Raw genomic sequence first — 23,578 nt, forward strand, 5'->3', positions numbered from 1 at the left:
TTACGACTGGTGCCTGTAACACGAAAACATCTGATATCCATTGCTCTACTGTACTTGTCATGTTTAACTTTGTCCAATCAGAATGTGACTAATGTATTCTGTAAATCCATATATCTGTGAAATCATTATGCTTGTCACTCAGAGAGAAGCAACGATGGGTGATTTTGCTCTACTGTACTGCTGTACAGTAATTTGAACTCTGACTAAACTTCAACACAAAACGCATATTCCCTGGTGTGGTCTCATTCATTGTGTGGAGTACTTTATTATGGTTGGAAAACTGTTTATCCATATGGAATATGATCTAAATTCCATCAAGCTGCATGACTCATCGCTGACCTTCACCTTTGACCATTAAATTACATGATTTCACCATATGTCAGATATAGATTTATAGTTCTAAAATGAAGTTGTGATTTGATGATGGTACAGATGTACAGTCAACACGCTGATGATAGTACACAGACTCATTCTCAGACTCTGAGACAGTCTTTGAGTTGGAGTGACAAATGAATGGGGGATTTTGAGTGATGGACAGGATCTGGTAGCTTCCATACTAAGTATTTTATACTTATCACGTACCCAGCCTTTACTGAGCGGTGCCAACCGCTTCTACATCTGGCTTATTGCCCAATCAGCTGTATCTTCTGCACGAATCATATGGCAATAACTGGCTCAAAGTGATACAAAATGCAGAACTGCCTGAAGAAGGTTAGGTTAAACTTTAGGCACAGTTTTACTGTTTAGCAATAGGCCTACACACTGCGTTCTGAGGTTGCCAGATTTTACACATGGCGAGCATGTTTTGGGGCGAGCGTTCTTGTGTTCATAGTTAGGATATTGGACTGTTATAATGTGGTCTACTTTGCAACTATGGGGCTACAGGGCTGAGAAGCCCTAGCCTAGCTGGAGCTAGACTTCATCCCCACACATGTTAAAACCTATGGTTAAAACATGGAGGGGTTACTAGTTACTATAAGCAGTTACTAGTTAGCTGCATTGTATATAGGCTGGCCCCAGGCTAGAGAAGCCCTGTATGCCATCTAGGCTTTTGAGTAAACATTAACATTGTTTACTCCCATCAGCACCTCCCCCAGTGAGCCTACTAGGCCTACCGAATACAATGCTATCATTCACCAGGTGAAGAGCTGAAAAGGCTTCACCAAGGATGCATCTATCTATGCATGAGGGGGGGGGGGGGGGGGGGCGACACCAGTGGTGCAGTGGTCAAGACCTGAGGTGTGTATTGGGACAGCAGCAGGCAGCACCCTCGCTGGGAGGGACTGGCACATTTGTAACAGCCAGTTCAAGTTGCACTGTTACAAATATGTGCCACTGCCAGACAGTCCAGCCTAGAGAAAAGTTTGCACGTGACGTGTAAAAAGGGAGACAAGGTTTATGTGTGTGTGTGGTTGCAACTCGCCAGGGTTTGGCATCTGGCTTGCAATCTGGTCCCCGATTGGATGCAAACAAACATGCAGGGCTTTGGGTTTCCCACACTTCACACAGGCTACTTTCCTGCAAATGGAAGTGTGCAAGCAGCAAGCAGTCCTGCAGGTCCATATGCCTAATCGTGTCTCATCTATATTCTAAACTATCAGACCACAAATATTGCAGAATAAGAACATAATGGTGTGCGTAGTAGGCCTACTGCACGGCCACGGCGGCGTACGGCGCTATGCGTGGGTTAAGATAACCAAAATAAGCATGCATGGTCGCTCCCACCACACCTCCCCCACGGACGAGCACAAGTCCCCCAAAACTATCTGGTATAGGATTCAACTCCTCCTTCTCCGCCAGACGAGTGGAGTGTGTGAGATTCCGCACGTAGCATTTTTGACTTGTGCATAAAAACCAGCCCAAACCGGCAGATGGCGAACGAACCGGAGGTGAACCCGACGTAACGTTTGTCTCGTAGTCAATCGGCATCGATCCATCCATCCATTCAGACTGACTCAGAGGGATCATCATACACCAACCACACACCCGGGACGGGTTTCAGAGCGTCTGCTGCAACTTTACTATTTCATCAGAAATCACTGCCATCACCGGAGTGGAGGATCCCCCGGGCCATCAGTCAACATGCTCTCGTTTCGGTAAATGTTGATTCACACACGTTATGGATTAGTTGCATACTGTTTGAGTAAACTTATCCACAGGTTCGAGTTCTAACGACCTCCTTATCAACTCGCGCCGTACTGTACTCGACTGGGTCCCGTATACGTTGGAATCGAAGCCGACTGTTGTGTTTTCCTTTGGGACTGCTGCTGCAGCCTGGAATTCCTATGCAGCCTGTGGGTATGCTGCTGTAACAGTTAGCCTACTGTTGTTATGTGGAATGTTAACTTTTTCCCTTCTTCTTTTTTTTTTTACATTTTCATCCTTCTTTCATACAAGGCTGTAGGCCGCCTAAAGAACAGTAGGCTACTCAAATGTTGCAGTAGTCGTAGTTGTTTGAGTTGTGGTTAGAATCACAGGGATAGCTCACGGTAAGTTTCAAGCAATTTAAACAATTACAGTTAGTGCTGTTCTACAACTTCTACGAACCAGTTGTAAGTAAGTAAACACCAGGAAACATCAGGAAAAAGGGAGCCACTCCCTTTGTTCGGGTCAGGGTTTAGGGTTAGTGATCACATCATCAGTTACTAGTTAGTTAACCGGGGGTCAACAGTCTCCATCATGGATGGATGTATTATTGCTGGTCGGTCTTCATGCGTAGCATAGTTTTCCCTGCGAGGGAGGGGCGAAGACGTGGCAACTTATCCAGCCACATCCTCTCTGGAACTTTCTATTTGAGACTAGAACTGTCACTTCTTAAAACCCACGTCCTCTTATTTTCTTTTTGATAATTTTCCAACAGTGTGGTAGCTACACGCTCACACGTCCGAGCTCAGCCTGAGTTGAAGAGCATCACTGGCTCAGCCAGAGGCCTCCAGCAGGCAACTAGGCTAAAGTTGCCACTCAGTGATTTATATAGGGTTTGAATTTGCGTGTAGTGTTGGTGTGTCACATTTTAGTTGACAGTTGGGTTAAACGTATTATTACTTCATTATGTGGAGAAATTAAGAGAAATACAGCAATCTATCCGTTTTCTGAAAATCCTAAGCTCTTGAGTCTTGACTGTGACTCTAAAGTTTACTTTATTTCAGATTCTGCACAATTAAGGCTTCCTTCAGCAATTCAGCTATTGGCTAATTAAGATGTGAGCATTTTGGAGGTTAAATACACGTGGCTGTCCCTCAAACCCCAAAACTAATCTGTATTTATAGGGTTCCGGTTCCATGTGTTTGATGACAGAGTTGGAGAGAGTACAAGTTGGTACAACATACATTGACTATAAGTCATGTCTTGGTTTACCTACACAGTATGATGGTAGATTTCGATTTCTATGCATCTGATATAGGTTATTACCTTGTGCTGTCCTTGCAAAATGCCTACATTGTAAATTGTAAATGTCTAGTTGTAGTTAGTGATCCAATTAAACCAGTGGTGTCAGATGACAGCTGGGAGCACTACATTAGTTCCGCTGTAGTTCACCTCAGGCCAAGGAGAAAACAGACGACTGAACGGAATGTCAGAATCCCCCTACGTTCAATTATCACAATTATTATGACGGGTCCAAGCCTACCGCAGCCCTGTATTTTCACTGCTGGAAAAGGTCAGGGAGGGGGAAAACTAGTTTAGGCAAACCTTGTGAAAAATGTGTTCTCTAAAGAAGGGGGCGGGTTACACAAGCATGCAAATACATGCATGCATGAATGCAGCCAGTCAGACTGACACAGACATTAAAGGAGCAGTTCACCCCCAAAATGACTTTTTTTCTATTGATTAGTCACGCCATGGAGACTAGAGTTCAATAATATTTTTTGTTTTTTGTCACATTCCTAAGACAACAATTTGATTTGAGTAAATTTACCCCCATTGATTCCGGATGGGGACCCGTTTCGAAACGGGTCCCCATCCGGAATCAATGGGGGTACATTTATTGTTATCACATTTTTGTCTTAGGAATGTGACAAAAAACTAAAAATATTATTGAACTCTAGTCTCCATGGCGTGACTAATCAATAGAAAAAAAGTCATTTTGGGGGTGAACTACTCCTTTAATGCATGTACTCACACATGTACACTTTCTCACTCGCTCCTAATTTACTGACTGTTATAAACGTGGTATAACAGCCACCAATGGTAATGGTAAATCTTACACAATACACATACGGCTCTACAGTCCATGTATAACCCATCATAACATGATCACAAGAGTGACAGTGTAGCTGTCTGTAATCACATGTTATAACTCAATAATAACATAGTTGTCTACGTGGCTATGACAATGTTCTTGCATATTATTTGGGACAAATGATCTTGGCAAAAGAACAAACTTGTGCTAATTAGGTCACATCATCCTGCGCTGTTAATGTAATATTAGTTTTGCAATTTTAAATAGAATTCAGATTGAATTGACTGAAATGATTTAAAATGTAGTGTATATCTGAGGGATTAGTGTTCTCCATGTCTCCATAGAAATGCCATATGCTTTTTTTTTTCTTCATTTCTATCAATCGTGGGTCTGGCCTTGAGGCCAACTCCAACACACAATTATTTATACAGTTGGCATATCTATCCATTCCACTGTTCGCTAGGGATGGGACAATATCAAAATGTCATATCACGATTATTGTTCCAAAAGAAATCGCGATTTAATATTATCGCGATAATCAAAATCCACTATCCTGGGACGGAACATTTAGTTTTTGGCATAGACATTTGATAGAGTGAAAAAAGACTATCATATGTAGGCCTATACATATAAGTATGTTTTACCAACGGATGGTTTAAATGGTACCGGATATGCATCTCGGCAAATAAAATGTGAATTGATCCCAGTGTATGACGGAGGACGATTTCACAATAAAACTCCACAATACGATTATCGTAAGTGTTTTTTATCACGATTACCGATAATATCGCTTATCGTCCCATCCCTAATTATCACCTCAAATAACTATACAGGAAATGTTTGTTAAAAATACAGGGTAGCGCTTACGTGTATTATCTACTGAATAGGATCTATATGGGTGATATGGCCTTCCCCTGTGTGCACTGACCACTATATCCTTTCAAGTCTCCTGACTAATAATAAGCTGTTTGTTTTCGGTCCAGAGATAATTTCTATTTGTGAATGAAGCCTCCTCCGCCCAGACGTTAACCCTGCCATTTCCTGCCCTCCAGTTTTCTGCCCTTTGTCCAACCCCAAACCTCCCCCTTCGGTTAGGCTACCTAGTGCCCACTGTGCGTAACATACTGTATGAGCCACGTGTATCAAAACACTGTTCCGTTTCCAAGGTTGGAGATGCCCCCCTCTCACACACACACACACACACACACACACACACACACACACACACACACACACACACACACACACACACACACACTGTAGGCATTGTAGCCATATCTCAGTCAGTCGCGTGCATCAATCGAAAGAGAAGATGACAAGAAGGGGTACAGGGAGAGTAAAGTGCTAGGGCGTGAGGTGGAATCTGAAGAGGTGAGGATTCAGGTTTACGATGGAAAATGGAGTCTGCAGTTCTGACTGCAATGGGGAATGTTTTCATCAATTTGAGAGCCGGGGGGAGAAGAGTCTAGGACTTGTGGAGCGTTGTCCAGTGTATTTTAGGGAAGGCTCGGTCAGCATTCCTGTGTTAGCTGATCTAAGTGAACGGGAGGGGTTGTAGACACAAGCACACACACACACACACACACACGCGCGCGCGCACACACACGCACGCACGCACGCACGCACATGCACATGCACCTCTTTTGTCTGTATGTATGTCTCTCAATTGGCATAAATAATGCTACACTTCACTATACAGAAGCCCAGTGACAGGCATGGCTGTGCCTGTACTAAAGACTCAAACCACACACAGTGGTCACCACCATGGAGTTATATTTGTCCTAGTATGGTGGGTGGAAGCTTGTGGTTCTTTACGGATTATGGATATCATAACATTTTGGCAATTTCTCTCTCAGGCCACTATTGATGTTTTTCCTTTCTTTTTACAAATGTTAACTTTTTTTCCTCCACCACTGCTTTCTGCTGAAGCCTCTTAGTTGTCTCACATGCATACGTTGACATGGCTTCTGCTGCCTTGTGTGGTAACAGAAACCTGAGGGCGTTTACTATAGGGCTTTTTTATTGTATACTTTGTATATATTTATTTTATTTTTATTGTACACTTTATATAGTTGTATCCATATTTTGAACTTTGTCTATTCAAAAATGTGTATTATTTAGAAACGCAAATCTTATCTTCTGGGGTTTTGTGGCTCAAAATATTTTCAGATGGGTGTCTACAGCCTAATACATATTCATCTGGGGGTCCTTGACATGAAAATGTTTGAACACCACTGGCGTAGAGAATGAGGGACTTACTGGCCATTTTGTGGCCAATCTGCCTAGAATCTGGGGACATTGCAATGATTTGATCAATAATACAGTAAGTGTTCAAGCAAGGTGCAACCAAGGTCTTGATTCTTCTGACTGTTTTCTCTCTCTCTTTTTTTGTAACTCTCCTAGCATTTTCAGGATGGAGCTGCAGTGTTCGTGGTGCTTCCTGTTGCTGAGCTGCCTCACAAAATCTCTCTCGGCCGACAGTGGAGGCTTTTTCACTTCCATCGGTAAGACTGCATGAAGAGAAGACCTGTGAAATATGTTACTTGTGTGTCTGTCATCATCTTTGTTTTGAATTATAGACACATTCTTCCTTAAAATAACCAACTCCTCTAATAATCCTATAAAGCTTGTCAAAGATAAGATGGATGGAAATAGAAAACCATATCTAAATATATTATCTATTTAGCCTTTATTTCATTGACATAATCTTGTCGTCAACAAACAAATCAAATCATGTGGATCTTGGGATCGACATGGAAACGGTGTGGCTCCAAGGTGGATCTCAGACTTTGTGTGGTCAGTGGTCTATGTCTATGACATACCGGTATCTAGACGTTCGACTCCAAATTTGGGAAAGGTTCCAGCCAGATCCGAGTTTGAAAATGAGTAGATGTACTTCTGAGGTCTACTGTTGGTGTGCCCCGGAAAGTAGACAGCTAGCCCCTGCTGGTCCACGCCGTACCAAATATCCAGCTTGTGACCTGCGCCAGAGATCTGGTTTCCGCCCACGTCTCTTCTTGTTGCATTCTCAATCAAACCAACGTGTCAAAGTTATACTGTTACAGATGTTTTTCTCAGATGTAAAATGTAAAAGGTTTTGGAACCAATGCTGTGCAGCCTTTTAACAATGCTCCAAAGGAAGGATCCCACATCACAGCAGCACTGATTATATGTTGTGGTTGTGGTGTTCCCTCCCTCAGGTCAGATGACTGATCTGCTCTATACTGAAAAGGACCTGGTCACCTCATTGAAGGACTACATCAGAGCAGAAGAGAGCAAACTGGAGGAGATTAAACGGTCAGTTCACACACATACTCATACGCACTCATACACACACTGGAGTTAAATTGGTTCAGGATCTATTATATTAACACACAGGGTGCCTATTACGACTAAAGTCGGGATTCCAAATCCGACCGTCGAGTTCATTTCCCGACTTAAGTCATGATATAACGTTTCCTATTGTAAACCGCAGCGTGCAGTCTGTGGCACCCGGCACAGAAGCAAACACTCAAATCCCCATAATCCATCGGGAGAAAACTGAATAAGGAAGTGTAATTAATCCACCGTTGGAAGCAATGGAATGATCAGCAGGAAAATGGCTTTATCTCGGAATCTACAGTATCTCCAGATCACGTTCTTGTTTAAAACTAGCCCTTCTCTACGGTTAACAAAAGCATGGATGGCCGCGGTTGTAATTTGCCATTCGTCCAAATGTAATCGGATTACTTCCGGGACCAGTGGTGCATTCACGGAGCCTCGAAAATCTGGTAAAAACACTGAATTGGGGAGAAAGATGGGGAGAATCATGCAGCAAAGGTCGTCGGGATCGGGACTCGAACCCGCGACGCGCTGTCAGACATCAGAATGTGGAATGCGCCTGGACCGCAAGTCCAGCGGGCACCCTGTGTTAAGCAAATTCAAGCATTGGCACTAACTGTTTCCCCTGTTGTGTGTCAGGTGGGCTGACAAGCTGGCTTCGGTATCAGCCACAGCCACACAGGACCCAGAGGGCTTCCTGGGGCACCCAGTCAACGCCTTCAAGCTGATGAAGAGGCTGAACACAGAGTGGGGTGACCTGGAGAGCCTGATACTCAAAGACACAACAGACGGTAAAGATGTGTGACGGGCACAGCTGGATCAGATGGGAAGCTTTTGTTCAACCACTTTCAACCTGGCGTTGAAACTAAATTAAATAAAAAGGCAAAACAAAACTCAGAGTAGATAATCTGTAAGCTCACAACTCGTTGTCGGCTGTTGTCGCTAGCATTAGGGCTGTCACGATTAGAGATGCTCCGATAGAGGCAAAGCCTATACCGATCAAAGCCGTTAGAGGCATTATCGGCCGATCGCGATCACTCACCGATCAATCGGCACATCTCTAGTAACGATTACAAATTTTAGTTCACGATTAATTGTCACTCAAATAATTATGATTAACGGTTTCATTGTGTGTTTGGCGTTGGAACATGTTTGCCTTTTAAGCTTCATAATCAAAATGGCACGGGACAGATATGACAAATGACTTAAATATTTTGCCATTTAATAAATGTATACATGTGAAGAAAGCAGAACTAGCTGATCTACAAGCTTACGGCTTGTAGATCTGCTATTTCTGCTTTTATTAAAAATTTGAAAATGTAACGTTGTAATAATTCTAGTTTATTACAACCCGGTTTGAGAGAAGGGGGAGGTTTGGGGTTGGATGAAGGGCAGAAAACAGGAGGGCAGGAAATAACAGGGTCTGGGCGGAGGAGGCTTCATTCACAAATAGAAATAAATTATCTCTGGACCGAAAACAAACATAGAAATGATTATGACGATAATGCAAAAATAATTGCGATTATCTCAAATAATTGTGATTAGACCATTGTGTACTAATAATTGTGACAGGCCTACAAAGCATTTAGGGTTTAAGTGATTAACCTGAATGGGGTACCATGTGGGAAGTTAAAGAATCACAGGAAAGTATCTCAAAGTAATGGTTTTCTGTGTTTACCTAACGCTATGAGAATTGTCCTGATGCAGGAAACCCCATCTAATGTATTAATTACACACAAAAGACACACTGTAAACAAAACCAAAACTCACCTTTCTTTAATGCACCACTTTTTACTTTTTCGTTGAGAGAAATTGGTCACATGACGATGTATAAATTAAGCCTTAAAGTTTCTCTCTCACTTCCTACACTGTTCTTATCTCTCTTTCAGGTTTCATTTCCAATCTGACCGTTCAGAGACAGCACTTCCCCACAGATGATGACCAGACGGGGGCTGCCAAGGCTCTGCTCCGCCTGCAGGATACTTACAGATTGGACGCCAACACAATCTCCATGGGAGACCTGCCTGGTGAGAAGCCAACTTGTTTCCACATTTACAACCACCGGTTCTTATGCATAAAAAGTCAAAATATTGGACTGTCATATATTGACCTATCATTTCACGATTGTATGCATATCACAAGTTGCCATTTGCCTCACATCCACTGCGTGAGTGTCGGGGGGGGGGGACTACGGATGGGACGATATGAAAATGTTATATCACGATTATTCTGACAAAAGAAATAGCGATTTACGATATTATCGCGATAATCAAAATCCATTATCCTGGGTTGGAACATTTGCCAAAAAATAGCAGATCTACAAGCTCACGACGCGTTGTGAGCTTGTAGATCGGCTATTTTTTGGCAAAGACATTTGATAGAAAGTGAAAAAAAGACTATCAAGTACATATATTATAAGTACGTTTAACCAATAGAGGGTTTAAATGATCAGCAGCTCAGCAAATAAAAAGGTGAATTGATCTCAGTGCATGATGGAGGACGATATCACGATAAATTAAATCTCCACGATACGATTATCGCATATCGTCCCATCCCTAGGGGGGACCTGTATAGACAAAGCTCCTCCTTTGTGTGAATCCTTGCTTGGGAATTAGGATATAAAGGGACTGAGTGAGAAACGTGAGGAGGCTTGGGAAGGAGAGAACATGCAAGGCTGAATCCTGGTCACTGAATATGCTTGTTGGCTTGCTCTATACTCTTTAAAATAAACTTGGACTTCTGCATTCATATTATTTCCATAACACAACACTGGCAATAATTGCAGCACATATTCCACTCTTTCTTATTATTAAGTTCTAGTTTCTTTGATATTGCCACCTAGAATAAAACATTCCAGCGGTGTTTGGACAATAATAGTTCAATTATATTCTCTTACCGCTCCTGTATAATGTTTCACTCTAGGAGTGACAGTCAAAAACCAAATGACCGTGGAGGACTGCTTCGAGCTGGGTAAGATTGCCTACTCGGACGTGGACTACTACCACACAGAGCTGTGGATGACTCAGGCCTTGAGGCAACTGGACCAAGGGGAGGAGTCCACCATAGACAAGGTCACAGTGTTGGACTACCTCAGCTACTCCATCTACCAGCAGGGGGACGTCGATCGGGCCTTAGATTACACCAAGAGACTCCTTGCACTTGGTGAGTGTGTGTGTGTGTGTGTCTCTCTCTATCTCTCTCTCTCACCACCCCCCAAAGGCCTGAGAAAAGCGCAAAATCCCGAGTGATCATTTTAATCCGAGGTCTGACCTCCTCCCCTCTGATGGCTATGCTTTACTCCAGATCTATAAGCTTACTACGCATTGTACGCTTGTAGATCGTCTATTTTGGAATGCGACACTGAAATACCAGTAGGATGCAGCCGCAGTTGTTTCTCTTCTCCATCTCTCTCTCTGTTCCGTCTCCATTTGTCTTCCCACTTTCCCATTTCATTTGGACCTTTAGCTCCTCTCATTTCTGTATTCTGATACGTTTCTTTTTTTTTTTCTTCTATTGTTTTTTTTTTCTTCTCCATTTTATTTTATTTTTATGGAAAGACTGGGGAGACAGTAGTAGTGGTGTGTATATCTAACAGTGAATGACAGAGCTGCAGGAGTTGTGATCCATGTTTGGTTGTTGTTTTGTCATAGTTATGTCTGGAGGGGCATAGTGAGGATGGGATGAAGTGTGTGCGTGCATTTTTCTATGGGTTCTATGGTTTCTTTTTTTACTTGAGGTCCTTGGGCTGGAATGGTTGATCAAGTGCAGCTAAACTTGGCATGGTAATAATAATAATAAAAACAATTACAACATAATAAAACAGAAACAATGAGATAAAAGCAGAGAGAACGTGTCAGGGGGATTCAAAAGAGAGAAGGCGCCGACAGAGAAGGCACCTCAAATTCGATGTTGGGACGTCTAATATCCCCAAGTCAGTTGACCTGAGGTGCCATCTGGTGGTCGGGGGGGTACTTTACAAGGCCAGTGTTGTAGGCGGGGGCTAGTCCATTTAGGGCTTTATAGCCACAGAGTAGAGTCTTAAAATTGATTCTAAAATGCACTGGCAGCCAGTGGAGGGAGGCCAGGACAGGGCTGATATGGTCTATCTTCTTGGGTGCCGGTCAAGAGCCTGACTGCTGCATTCTGAACCAATTAGAGTGCAGCAGCCGGGATAGGGCTGACTAACTGATTCCAATGTAGAGGGAATTACAGTAGTGCCTACATAAATTACAATAATGCCTAGGTAAAGTATGTCTTACAGATTTGGGAGAAAGTTCACTGACTTCACTCATTCTCTCACTACTTGAGTTTAGCTCCAGCCTCCAGTTCAAATGTAAACACAACAGCACGCGTGTTAACTGACCGCATCCTAGTTGCGCCAAGACCCACCCTGTGAGGACGCTATCATTGCCCGATGCGTTAGGCTTGGGCTCCACCTAAATGACGGCGTCATTTAGGTCGGCGTTGACGTTGGCAGTGGAGCACCCTTCATTAATTAAAACGGGAACGTTCCCAGCGTTGACGTTGACGCGGCGCTCGGCGTGCCCGGTGGAGCTGGGGGGTTACTTTAAAGTCATTAAACTGCTATTTCAGTTAAGTTGTCTTGAGTCCTGACACATTGACAGTGAGTATGAAGAAGACGTTAAGAGGTTCATATCATGTGTCACACAGATTAAAAACGAACGTCAGTGTTGCTCGCTCAAGCGCAAAGCCTGCAATACAGTAGGCCTCAGGATAGAAGACTGTCCAGATGATGCAGCCTATAGCCTCTATTTATCCGTCTGAATGTGATCTTACTGGTTAAATAGGTTCTTAAAATTAATAACTCTAGGCTACGGTAGAACTATGTACATAGACCCTCCCAACTCTGCTCTTACAGAACAGCCTTTTTTTTGTCTCTCTCAATCTCTGCATCTGAGACACTTTTAGACGCACACTCCTACCACAGCGAATGACAATCATTAATTTGACAATTAGTGCATTGCAGGGCTACTCTGGGACTCTGGGAGATTATGTTGTTATGTAGCCCCATTCCATATTCTAACATCATCAGGGTAAAAAGTGGTTGTGCATCGATAGTGAGTTTAATGCATCCTTTCTTATTTTTATGTGACAGAGACGCAGGAAGCGTAACATCAATGCTAAGAGAGTGTCTCTAATTTATTTATAGTCATAGTTTTATCGGGAGAATAACTTTGTGCTTGCATGTTTAGGAGCCTTTTGTAAAAGATAATCTTTTGTTTCAGACCCAGATCACCAGCGGGCCAACGGCAACCTGAAATACTTTGAGTTCCAGCTGGAGAAGCGGTTGAAGGCAGAAACTCCAAAGGAAACGGAGCAGCGACTGAAGAGAGGATTAAGTGAGAAGAAGTCTAAAAAGAAGTACAGGGAACCCCTTCCGGAACGGAAGAAGTACGAGATGCTTTGTCGAGGAGAGGGAATCAAAATGGTGAGGACTGCATGCAGATTCACTTGGATATACAATTAGTTAGTTATTAGATCAACTCTCCGGATTTTACTATGCACACGACTGCACATTTGCATGAGATGCTGGCTTGCTTCCATTTTGTACATAATCCATAATCAGTAGGGCTGCGAATCTTCTGGTATCCCATGATTCGATTCAGAATCGATTCTTGGGGTCACGATTCTTTCAAATCCAAACGATTCGAATTCAAAAACGTTTTTTTCCCCCCGATTTAAAAACGATTCTCAATTCAAAACGATTCTCTATTCAATTCATACATCAGGATCTACTCCAGTCTGCTGGCATAAAAGCAGAGTACATTTACGTAGCTTTTATAATTGTAAAGGTTTTATCAACTTATTGCAATAATGTAAACACACAAAGGTAAATCCAAGACAACATGTCTGATTTATTCATGCTTGCACACATCCCTTTAACTTGTACAAACAGAACATAATATCTAATAAATTATCGTAATAAAATAAATCATAATATCTAATAAATAATATCTAATAAAAAAATAGATTTTTGGAAAATGAGAATCGATTCTGAATCTTACAATGTTAGAATCACGTTTCGAATTCGAATCGATTTTTTCCTGCACCCCTAATAATCAGTCAGTTTGGTCCTAAACCGACGTAAACATCGTGCAGATGCTGCCACGTGGCAGCACGTGACCCCATAGCCACAAGTCACAGGTAATAAGCTACTGCAGTGGTTCTCAACCTTTTCTGTCTGCGACCCCCAAAATAATCATATTTCAACTGGAGACCCCCCTCACCCTGACGAGCACTAAGAGTTGATTACATATTGTACAACACGGTTCTATTGTGAAAATAGCAGATTTTTGTGAGCATGTAGATCAGCTATTTTCACAATTTCTGCCTCTAATATTTTACAATTCGTCCAATGATTAATAAAGAAATCCTTAAATTGTCACTTTAGAAATGGGCAGATACCCTCTGTATACACTTAAACTTTGTGTTGGTTTGTTTACTGTTGAGTGAGAAAACAATGTTTCACATTAAGCTAATCATCTGGGGACCCCACAAAATAATTTGGGGACCCCACTTGGGGTCCCCAGTCTCCCCACCCCAAGTTTGAGAACCACTGAGCTACTGAATAAGTACTTCCCCCAGACAGTCAGGCTTATGAATCCTCCTGAACAGGAAAAAAAAGGAACAAACTCCGGAAATGTTAACTTTCAGCTCATTTTAACGCTTGGTTGGTTATCCCCACAGACCCCCCGCAGACAGAGCCGGCTGTTCTGCCGTTACTATGACAACGGCCGCAACCCCCAGTACCTGCTGTCTCCGGTCAAACAGGAAGACGAGTGGGATCGCCCCTACCTTGTCCGCTACCATGACATTATCTCACACAGTGAGATAGAGAAGGTCAAGGAGCTGGCCCTGCCTAGAGTAAGGAATCCCCTTCCCAGACCTTTAAATATATACATATATTCTGTATGCAATATGCATGTTATATATTGTTTCTAACATGGTTATTATGGCTTTAACTTAGTTACATTTTTTGTTTCAATTACACTTGTGTAGGGTACTTTTAGTTATTTCTCATAGTGTTTTTCAGTTTCTATTTTTCATTATATATATTCAATTGGTTTGTGTTATAGTCTGGTTTTGAAGTGAAGGCAGTTTCTCACCTTTTACAATGCTGTACATGATAGTTTACATACTAAAAGTACTGCCATATACAACTTGAATGTTTTCTCCCATGTAGGGTGTCATAATGACAATGTGTGATTACAATCAATAACTAGAAAGACCGCAGAAGTTAGTTAATGCAACTTTCACAAATTGGCATTTCAGTTTCAAGACATGGCTTGTGACAGAGAATTGCATGCCTGCAAGATTGGCTGCGGACAGAAACACAGCCGCTCTCTCCTGTTAGAGATCCGTCCACTCAACTTAACTTAAAAAATAATCCTAAATAACTTTTTTACCTACTTTTGTGGTAGAGAAATATCGTTTTGTTTTAGTTAGAAGCTCCTTTGATTTAGTTAGACGCTACATTGATAAACAAGTGGAAATCCAAGTGTTCTTTCAAAATAAGCCATGGTAGATGATCCTGCTAGTTTGTATGGCTACGACACATGCACACACACATACACAGACATAGGCACGTCTGTGAGTGTGTGTGGGTATAAATCATGTCCCTGGCTCCACAGCTGCGCAGGGCGACCATCTCCAACCCTGTAACTGGTGTGCTGGAGACTGCCCCATATCGGATCAGCAAGAGGTAAAATACAAGCCAGGAAACACTGGAGGTAGCAGGGGGGAGGAGGGAGCTGTGGAGAGGAGAGGAGAGGAAATGCGTGCCGTTGTCACACACCACCAATAGTATCTATTTTTGGGGCGCGACCAGGGTCCACAACTATTTAAAACAGGCATAACTCCATCTCCTTTTTCCCTCCTCCATTCACCTGTCTGACCTGTTCCTGTCCGATGCTTCGCAGTCCTTCCACCATCCCTCCATCTGTCTCTACCTTCATCATATAATTTAGTCCCGAAGACTACTGAGCAGAAACACAAAACTGGGATGCAAATTATAAATTGGTGCCACAAAAGAGTATTCTTAATCAAGGGCTCATGCACATACAGTACATTTAACGGAGATTGATTATGTGCACCAATTGTGCTGTCATTTTGATCGCATTCATACCTTATCGGCACAACTGTTTACAGTTTCGGCACAGAAGTCAGTGGAAAGATAACACTACAAAGGGTGAAGGTGGTGGAAGAAGAGCTAGTAATTAACATCTTTTCTTTTGGTCAGCTGGGGCTGACCAAAAGCTTAGTCCTGGATCGAGGCCCTCGCCTTTTAGGAACTCTCTCCTCCTTGACATTAACAAAATTGACCAGATCTGCTTATTCTTTCTCTCTCTCCTCTCTGTCTCTGTGTTTTCCTCCTCTCTCACTTTGATTTCCTTCATTTGTGTTCTTGTTCTCGCCGTCTGTGTCCTTGTGCCGTGGGGGGATAGTTAAGGCGTGCCACGGTGCATGATCCCCAAACTGGAAAACTCACCACAGCCCAGTACAGAGTCTCCAAGAGGTAAGGGGTCAAATGTCACTGTGTTTACTCTGACCACAAGGCCTTCCCATCCTCGTCCGTCCATCCGTCCTTCCTGGCCTTTCCTGGTCATACCTGTAACCGCCAATCACCATGGAAGAATGGACATTTCAGTACGCACATGGAAAACCAACACAGTGGGTTGCATAAAACTGAGTTTAAAGGAGTAGTTCACCCCCAAAATTACTTTTTTCTATCGATTACTTGGATATTAAGACAATAATTTGATTATAATAAATGTACCCCTATTGATTCCGGATGGGGACACAAATTTGTGTGTCCATCCGGAATCAATGGGGGTCAATTTATTATAATACAATTATTGTCTTAGGAATGCAACAAAAACAAAAATTATATATTGAACTCACGTCTCCATGGGGCGAGTAATCGATAGAAAAAAAGTCATTTTGGGAGTGAACTATTCTTTTAAAACGTTAAGCTTTCCTCTAGAACCCTGGATACACTCAGGAAGCACTTCAGTGGTGGATTCCATGTGCGGCTGAAAGTTTTCACTCTTCCATTGTAACCCAATGACTCAAGGATTTTAATTCAAGGTCATGAGTTGACAGCCTCTTTTCATCTCTCCAAAAGCCTGGCCCAAGTTATGTGGGAGTCACAGCAAAAGGATCTTGGTGGTCCTTTCCTCTGTGCTGCTCCCTGGAATGAATCTGTCCATATCTGATGGATGAGCGTATTGTGGCTGCTCTGGTTCTACTCTATGCTTCTGCCCCTTCCATGAACATGGATCTGCGTGCTTTCGGACACACACCTATGCACGCTACTGACTGGCACATGTGCAGATATGTAGTACACTGTCGCTGAGGCACACCAAGTGCCCACGTTTTCCATCCAATCTGTTCATCGTTATTAGCTCTGGCGCGTGTGCCGACATATTTGAATTAACTAATTAATTAATTAAATTAGTTTAAATTAATTCCCTTATTTTAGACTAATTCTTATTTTTGCCCTCAACATAAGAGGAGACGTTGACTCTTGTCTCTTGGCTGGGTGCTACAGATTTTATCCCGGGTGGCCCCCCTGGCCAATAAAGCGCTGCAGGAAACCCTGCACACTTATCTCGGGAAGTTAATTATAATCTTGTAACACAAATAGGAGTCATCTGATTGGCCAGGACTGTCTTAAAAGGCAAGAATGTAGCTAGTTAAAATAGCAGATGCTCTGAATTGATTCCACAGCAGTAAAGCTCAGCTTTTCTTGAGCCAGGACTTCTGCTCGATTTAGCCCCGAAACTATGTAGTGTGGGTAGACTGCCCAGAAAAATAGCCTGAATCTGCAGAAGCAAAGCCTTGCCACGTTTTAATATATTATGTGACAGAATTCATTGCCATACATTGTCATTGCCTGGCGAGAGAGAAACCCCACCCTGTTTTACGGGGGTGTTACAGAGGCAGAGTGGGTGAGCTAAACTTGTTGAAAAAATGTGTTTAATACATTCACTACTTTAGTCCTCAACAAGACCCTTCACCCTTGTGACCAGGCTAACGTCCTGGGATGCATTCATAGACTCAAATACAAACGTGGAGAAACAACTTAACTTCCTCAGCCAACCTCTATACCCTGAACTGATTGGAGATTCTGAATATTGGGCTGTCTTGTTAGTATTCTCTCTTAAAATGTTTTCACTTCTTCTCTTTATTCTCTTCGTCACCTGATCCTAAGGTATGACTGTTCCTCGCTACTGATCTTTCAGTTAAAATATTTTCTGCATGAAATTCCCTTGACTGACTTTTAAGTAATCCCTGCAAGCCTTTACCGCCATCTTGTGGACATGTAGTCACATTACATTATCACACTGACTTCTCAACTGATGTCTGCAGTGCTTGGCTGACCGAGTATGAGCATCCACTGATTGCAAAAATTAACCAAAGAATTGAGGACCTGACCGGACTGGAGATGGACACAGCAGAGGAACTTCAGGTTTGTATTATGAAGATCATGTTTATGTGCTATGATTTGATTGTTGAACCTATGTAACTTCTTTATGGTGTGTGTCAGTTTGATTGAAACAAATTACAACAGAATTTTTGTACATTTTTGAATCATACAATTTATTTTCTTCTTACCCTCTTCTGCAGGTTGCAAATTACGGTGTTGGAGGTCAATATGAACCTCACTTTGACTTCGGAAGGGTAAGACCTTTGAAATGCCACACAGTAATTGTCTTGGTAATTACTTATGAGACTTTTAAGTATGACATTTTCCTGTTGTCGCCTCTGTCTCTACAGAAAGATGAGCCAGACGCTTTTAAAGAACTGGGCACTGGGAACCGCATAGCAACATGGCTCATCTACGTGAGTGCTTTCCCTCAGTTAATGTCACTTAATTAATATATAATTTAAAAAAGTGTGATTCACATGCTAATTTGAAATAAAGTCCTGGAGTCCTGGAAATGTTGAAAAGACCTGAAATGATCACACACATTCTTCAAGTTGTAATCATTGTCTTTCCATTATTATAGCATTTATGATTCATTAATGCAGAAAGACTTACAGGCAAAAGGAGTCTGAATCCTGGTAACACTTTCCTGAAGGCAAAGAATTTGATGGTAGCGATGGAAACAGAAACACTGGTGTGATATTCCTGTCTCACTCTTTGCCACTCACTGTCTCCCTCTATCGTCATAGATGAGTGACGTAGCAGCAGGTGGCGCCACAGTATTCCCAGATGTAGGAGCTGCAGTATGGCCCAAAAAGGTAGGCTACCTGCCACTGACATATTTTTTTAAATGCAGGGGTCTTCAACGTTTTAAGGCCAAGGACCCCTTATATGAGAGAGAGATGAAGCAGGGACCCCCACTACATATTGTATAAATGTGTGATGCAGATTTCAATCGATAGAGATAGATTCATGTTTGACAGCACTACTGTCATCAGTCTATGTTGGATTTGTGTTTTTAGTTAACTTGACCTTTCACTCTGTACCAGGTCTGCTCTTTCTTTTACCTCTACAACAAACCTATTTGCCGAAAATAGCTGATCTACAAGGATCTGCTATTTTTGGCAAAAGTTTTCCTCAGAATAGATGCTAGCGTTCAATTTGTTCATTTATAAGAATGATCCTATCACAAGATTTCGCAGCCACCTGTAGTAACACTGAGGACCCCCAAGGCCACCCCCCCCCCCCCCCCCCCACTGTTGAAGACACCTTAATTTAAATTTTGTCTGTAAGCTTAGGGAATGTCCAAAAACACACACTCTCGCACACAGTAAAGTATATGTATGGCTATTTCGGGGTTCTTGTTATGGCAAAGTTTGGGAACCCCTGAAAAGTTGCCCCACTAACCTGTGCCACTTGATTTCAGGGTACTGCAGTGTTCTGGTACAACCTGTTTCCCAGTGGAGAGGGAGACTACAGCACACGACATGCAGCCTGCCCAGTGCTGGTGGGAAACAAGTGGGGTGAGTCCCGCTCCCTTTCTGCTTCTCCATGAAGCACTGGTTCCTAAACAGGGTTTTGTGACAACCACACTATTATTCGCAATATGCAATGATACAAAAGATTATGACATTGTCTATATTAGTACTTTGTGTGCACTCATTTCCCAAAACGGAGGCAAATTATATACCTTTAAAATATTTTTATATGTTATCTATTTTCAACCTGGCATCCCTATTTTGGGCATGGCATTAGGGGAGGAGAGGAGAACCCCCATAAAATGTGTCTGTATGGACCTTTAGGTACAGCTTCATAAGCCAGGCATTTTACTGCTCTCTCTAAAGCCTCATGGTCAAGGTGTTTTATGTCATAAGTGTGTAAGCAATTATTGTCAATCCTGGCATTGGCTTTATGTCAAATGGTGATTTGGCATTGCAGGTACTAATACAAAACTCAAGGGCTAGAATAGGATACTAATAATTATCATATTAGATGAGCCACGCAAAGTGGGTGTCAAACTATGAATGATTCTGTCTGTCTGTTTATGTCACTATGTGTCCACCAGAGGGTGCTTGAAACACAGCGTGCCTCTAGTTTTAACATTTCTGTTATGTTTGCTTTCAGTGTCAAACAAGTGGATCCATGAACGAGGCCAGGAATTCAGACGACCCTGTAGCCTGAGCGAGTCTGATTGATAAAAGGGGATTCCTCTGTTCCTTCACACACCCCTGTTGTACAACCCTTCCTTCCCTGTGAAACAAAGAACACTGCTGCAGATGACAAATCATTTATGGGGTCCAAATGGCTTTCTACACCTAATCCTGCGCCTTGCTCCATTCCCAATGTGTGTGTTCTGAGCCCAGAGAATGTTGGGGTGGATGTCTAGCCTCTGGACAGTATTAATATTGCTCTGATTGATATTTTGTTCTTGATATTGTTGGAGGAATGCCATGCATACACTCTTGATCGCCCCTTCCCTCAAGCCTATTATTTGCACTCCGTGTGAACTTTTGCTCAGTGCTAAAGTGGCCAAGAAGTACCCTAACGCTGGACCATAAAGGGATTGCTCCGTGGGTCAGATTCACGATATGCCAGGGTTCCTTTCAATGAATCCAAGCAGCATTTGGCATCGATTTAGGAAAGGTTGTTAGTATCTTTTAGCAATGCTAGTGAAGGATATTATTGATGCTGAAAATCAGTTTATGTGAAATCACATTCAGCAATGATTTCCCTAGAGCTAACTATTCAGATTTGAGAAATCAGAAGTTGTGCTCATTGACTTTCACACAATTTGCTAAGAACTACTGAGAATGTTCCTCTTGTCATATTTCAACAAATCAAAGGCATACTTCCCATACCAAAGGCAATTCAATCCTGAGCTATCTGTTTACTTATTGGTAGTCTGGTATGGTATAGGAAAACTTAGCTATATATTTCACTCTGGCTGTTACTACATTTTTAATTGGAAAAAGTCACCTTTAATTATGTTGATTAAAAGGTAATATTCAAAGTTTAGATCTATGTCATACATTGCTAAATGTTGGTCTGACTAAGAGCTATTACTCCACTTTTAAGTAACTCACAACAAAACAATGGTTCTAATACATATACACTCAAACATGCATGGGTGCCTGTACACTGGCACTCCTGCATGCTGCATTGACACTCTTATTTATCGTACGTTTTACCCAGATGTTTTCTGAGGATGGAAACACTCGGTAGATTTCAAAGAAGATACACAAAATGTTTGTTTTATTTTATTTCTTTATGCTCTGTACAATAACATTATTCAAGTTGTCTTGAAATATGTTTTAGTTATTTGGAGCTTGAGTGTTGGGCTTAGCTACCAAATAAACTGTGGAGCCAAAGAATGTGTGGTGATCTTTAAGGGTCCAATGATTAATTTATATTTCAAAAACCTGTTTTATGTTGGATTTTGTGAAAGTCTTGAAATGTTTGTTTTCTAAATAAAGTCTGTTTCATTGATGAGTTAATATGCTTTTATACTGCCACTGTGTGCATAGTTCATGTGAGTGCGCTTGTATGTGTGCATGTTGAGCGAGCCTAATTTATATTTCATCCGACCAACCTATGACATCATGTGGTGTTGATAGCCTACTGGAAAAAAGTAATTTTTGGAAGAAAAACGGTTGAGCAGGTGATTACATCGATGATTCCCAACCGATATGAGATATTGCAACTAGTTGGCAAAACAACACAACATTTGAATGACATAATAATGTAACATGAATATAGAAAATTTTATTATATTTTATTATGTTTTCACAACGTATAAAAATGTTTTGATACAGATAAATAGTCACTTGATAGTTTCCATTCATAGAAGCTGGAATACACACACAAAAAAACTCTGAAAATGCCTGTTTCTAAAAAGTGGTCAGATGGGTGGGCCCTGATCCAGTAACGCAGGGGTCAGCAACCTTTTTGACATGGAGTGGCAGGTTTTTATTTCCTTGATAATCAGTCCCATATCAACATAGTTAAAAAAAAAGAAAAACTCTACTTACATATCCCCCTCTTCTTCCTGTTTTAAAATGTTTTCTTTCCCAACAGGACATTGTAATGATCAATAGACTCCCTCCCCAGTAGAATTTTATGTGCAGGATGTAATTCGCATACAGATGTGAGGGACTTAATTTAATTGACCACATTTTAAATGGGTATATTTTATTTTGAAAGAAAATCTCATACTTGTGCCAGTGATAATTAAGCTCCCATGTGCCAATTTTGGCATGGTACTGCCTGCAGCCTACCCCTTGAGAAGTACTGCTTACATACAGTGGTATAAGTACAATTTTGAGGTATGAGTATTTCCAATTTTAAATACTTTTACTTCTACTACACTACATCTCCAAATCTTTTGAAATTATTTGAAAGGTTTAGTTATAGTTAGGCCTACTTTGAAGATTTGGATTATTATTAGCCTATTAGGCCTACATTAACCACTCCAACCCTATACATTTAGGCCATTTGAAAATATCTCCAAGCTCTACAAGCTCAAAAATTGTTCTACAAGCTCAAATAGCTCTGCTATTTTCAAAATATTTGTACACATCATGAAATCTTGAAATGGTAGGCTACATTTTGCATAATGAGTAGCCTACTTTTACTTTTTGTACTTTAAGTACATTTTGATACCAATATTTTGTACTTTTACTCAAGTAGCCTATAGCCTACATTTTGAATTCTGGACTTTTGCTTGTAAGGCTGAAGCCACCTATATGAGAGTGGAATCCCCATTCCGCCAATACATTTCAATAAGAACGGAGCGGTTTCGCGGTGCGGTTTTTTGCAGAAATCCTCTGAAACCGCTCCATTCTCATTGAAATGCATTGGCGGAATGGGGAAGTAGGCCTACTTTGGTGTGGGTGCAGCCTAACAGAGTATTTCTACATTGCAGTGTAGGCTATTGGTACTTTTAAAATGCGAGTAGTAGGCCTACTTCTTACATAGCCTTCTGGTTCTGTTTAGCGCACAGGTAGGAGAGGAGAGAGAGTCATGTGACTTAGCCAGTAGACCTTGATAGGGTCGCTCGTCGCACTGTGTCAACCGGCTCCAGTCCAGACAGACAGAGGTCCACTCCAGTCGTCTCTCGGGGAGGGAAAGGGCAAGCGTGAGTGAGAGTGAAAAGAGAGAGAGAGAGAGGCAGGGCTACAGCAGAGATAAGAAACAAGAGGACAACATCCCGTTCACTACATTTGAAGTAAATTAAGCTGAACGTCCAGCTCAAAAAGGGACCCGGAGGGATAATAATTATTGGGTTGAGTTTTTGGGAGGAGGAATAAACAAGATGATGGCCCAGATGGAGACCACGGTGCTTTATGACACCGGCTACAACGGCTACGACTCGGAGGATGTGTACATGCTGCAGGAGGATGAGTGGGACAGGGACCTGCTGCTGGACCCTGCCTGGGAGAAACAGCAGAGGAAGGTAAAGACAGAAAAGCGCGTGGCCTTAAACTTGAACTTGAACTACGGTGTGTGAATGGATGGGGAGAATAAAAGCCTACACCGGCGCGCGACGAAATAGACTACATAGGCCAACATTTCGCATTAACCCTGAACATTAACACTTTTTTTGTCACACCACTAACGCCGGATAGCCT

The 23,578-nt window shown here is 42.0% G+C and overlaps 2 protein-coding genes across 4 annotated transcripts in view; both read left to right on the forward strand.

Annotated features, from left to right (window-relative positions):
* The first annotated feature begins 1,946 nt into the window (after positions 1–1,946).
* On the forward strand, positions 1,947–21,440 carry p4ha1b (prolyl 4-hydroxylase, alpha polypeptide I b). Of its 2 annotated transcripts, XM_080740465.1 has the most exons (15): positions 1,947–2,096; positions 6,584–6,684; positions 7,381–7,477; positions 8,141–8,292; positions 9,391–9,528; positions 10,424–10,663; positions 12,748–12,950; positions 14,210–14,386; positions 15,154–15,224; positions 17,894–17,993; positions 18,152–18,205; positions 18,302–18,367; positions 18,701–18,769; positions 19,378–19,474; positions 20,076–21,440. In XM_080740465.1, the coding sequence occupies exons 1-15, from the start codon at positions 2,083–2,085 to the stop codon at positions 20,144–20,146; spliced, it is 1,650 nt and encodes a 549-aa protein (XP_080596591.1). In that variant the 5' UTR covers positions 1,947–2,082; the 3' UTR covers positions 20,147–21,440. The 2 variants fall into 2 exon arrangements, with proteins under 2 accessions (XP_080596591.1, XP_080596590.1); XM_080740464.1 differs by having other exon boundaries at positions 18,152–18,367.
* Positions 21,441–23,262: 1,822 nt separating this feature from the next.
* actn2b (actinin, alpha 2b) overlaps positions 23,263–23,578 on the forward strand; it is a gene marked incomplete at its 5' end in the record, with an annotated part of 31,112 nt that continues 30,796 nt past the window's right edge. Inside the window, one exon of one of the 2 annotated variants that reach the window (XM_080741039.1) lies at positions 23,263–23,403. In XM_080741039.1, the coding sequence (XP_080597165.1) occupies positions 23,263–23,403 (141 nt within the window). The remainder of the gene's footprint in view (positions 23,404–23,578) is intronic. The other variant, XM_080741040.1, reaches the window with a different exon arrangement.

The sequence above is a fragment of the Nannobrachium achirus genome (genome assembly GCF_963921795.1).
Source record: "Nannobrachium achirus genome assembly, chromosome: 13".
Classification (NCBI taxonomy): domain Eukaryota; kingdom Metazoa; phylum Chordata; class Actinopteri; order Myctophiformes; family Myctophidae; genus Nannobrachium; species Nannobrachium achirus.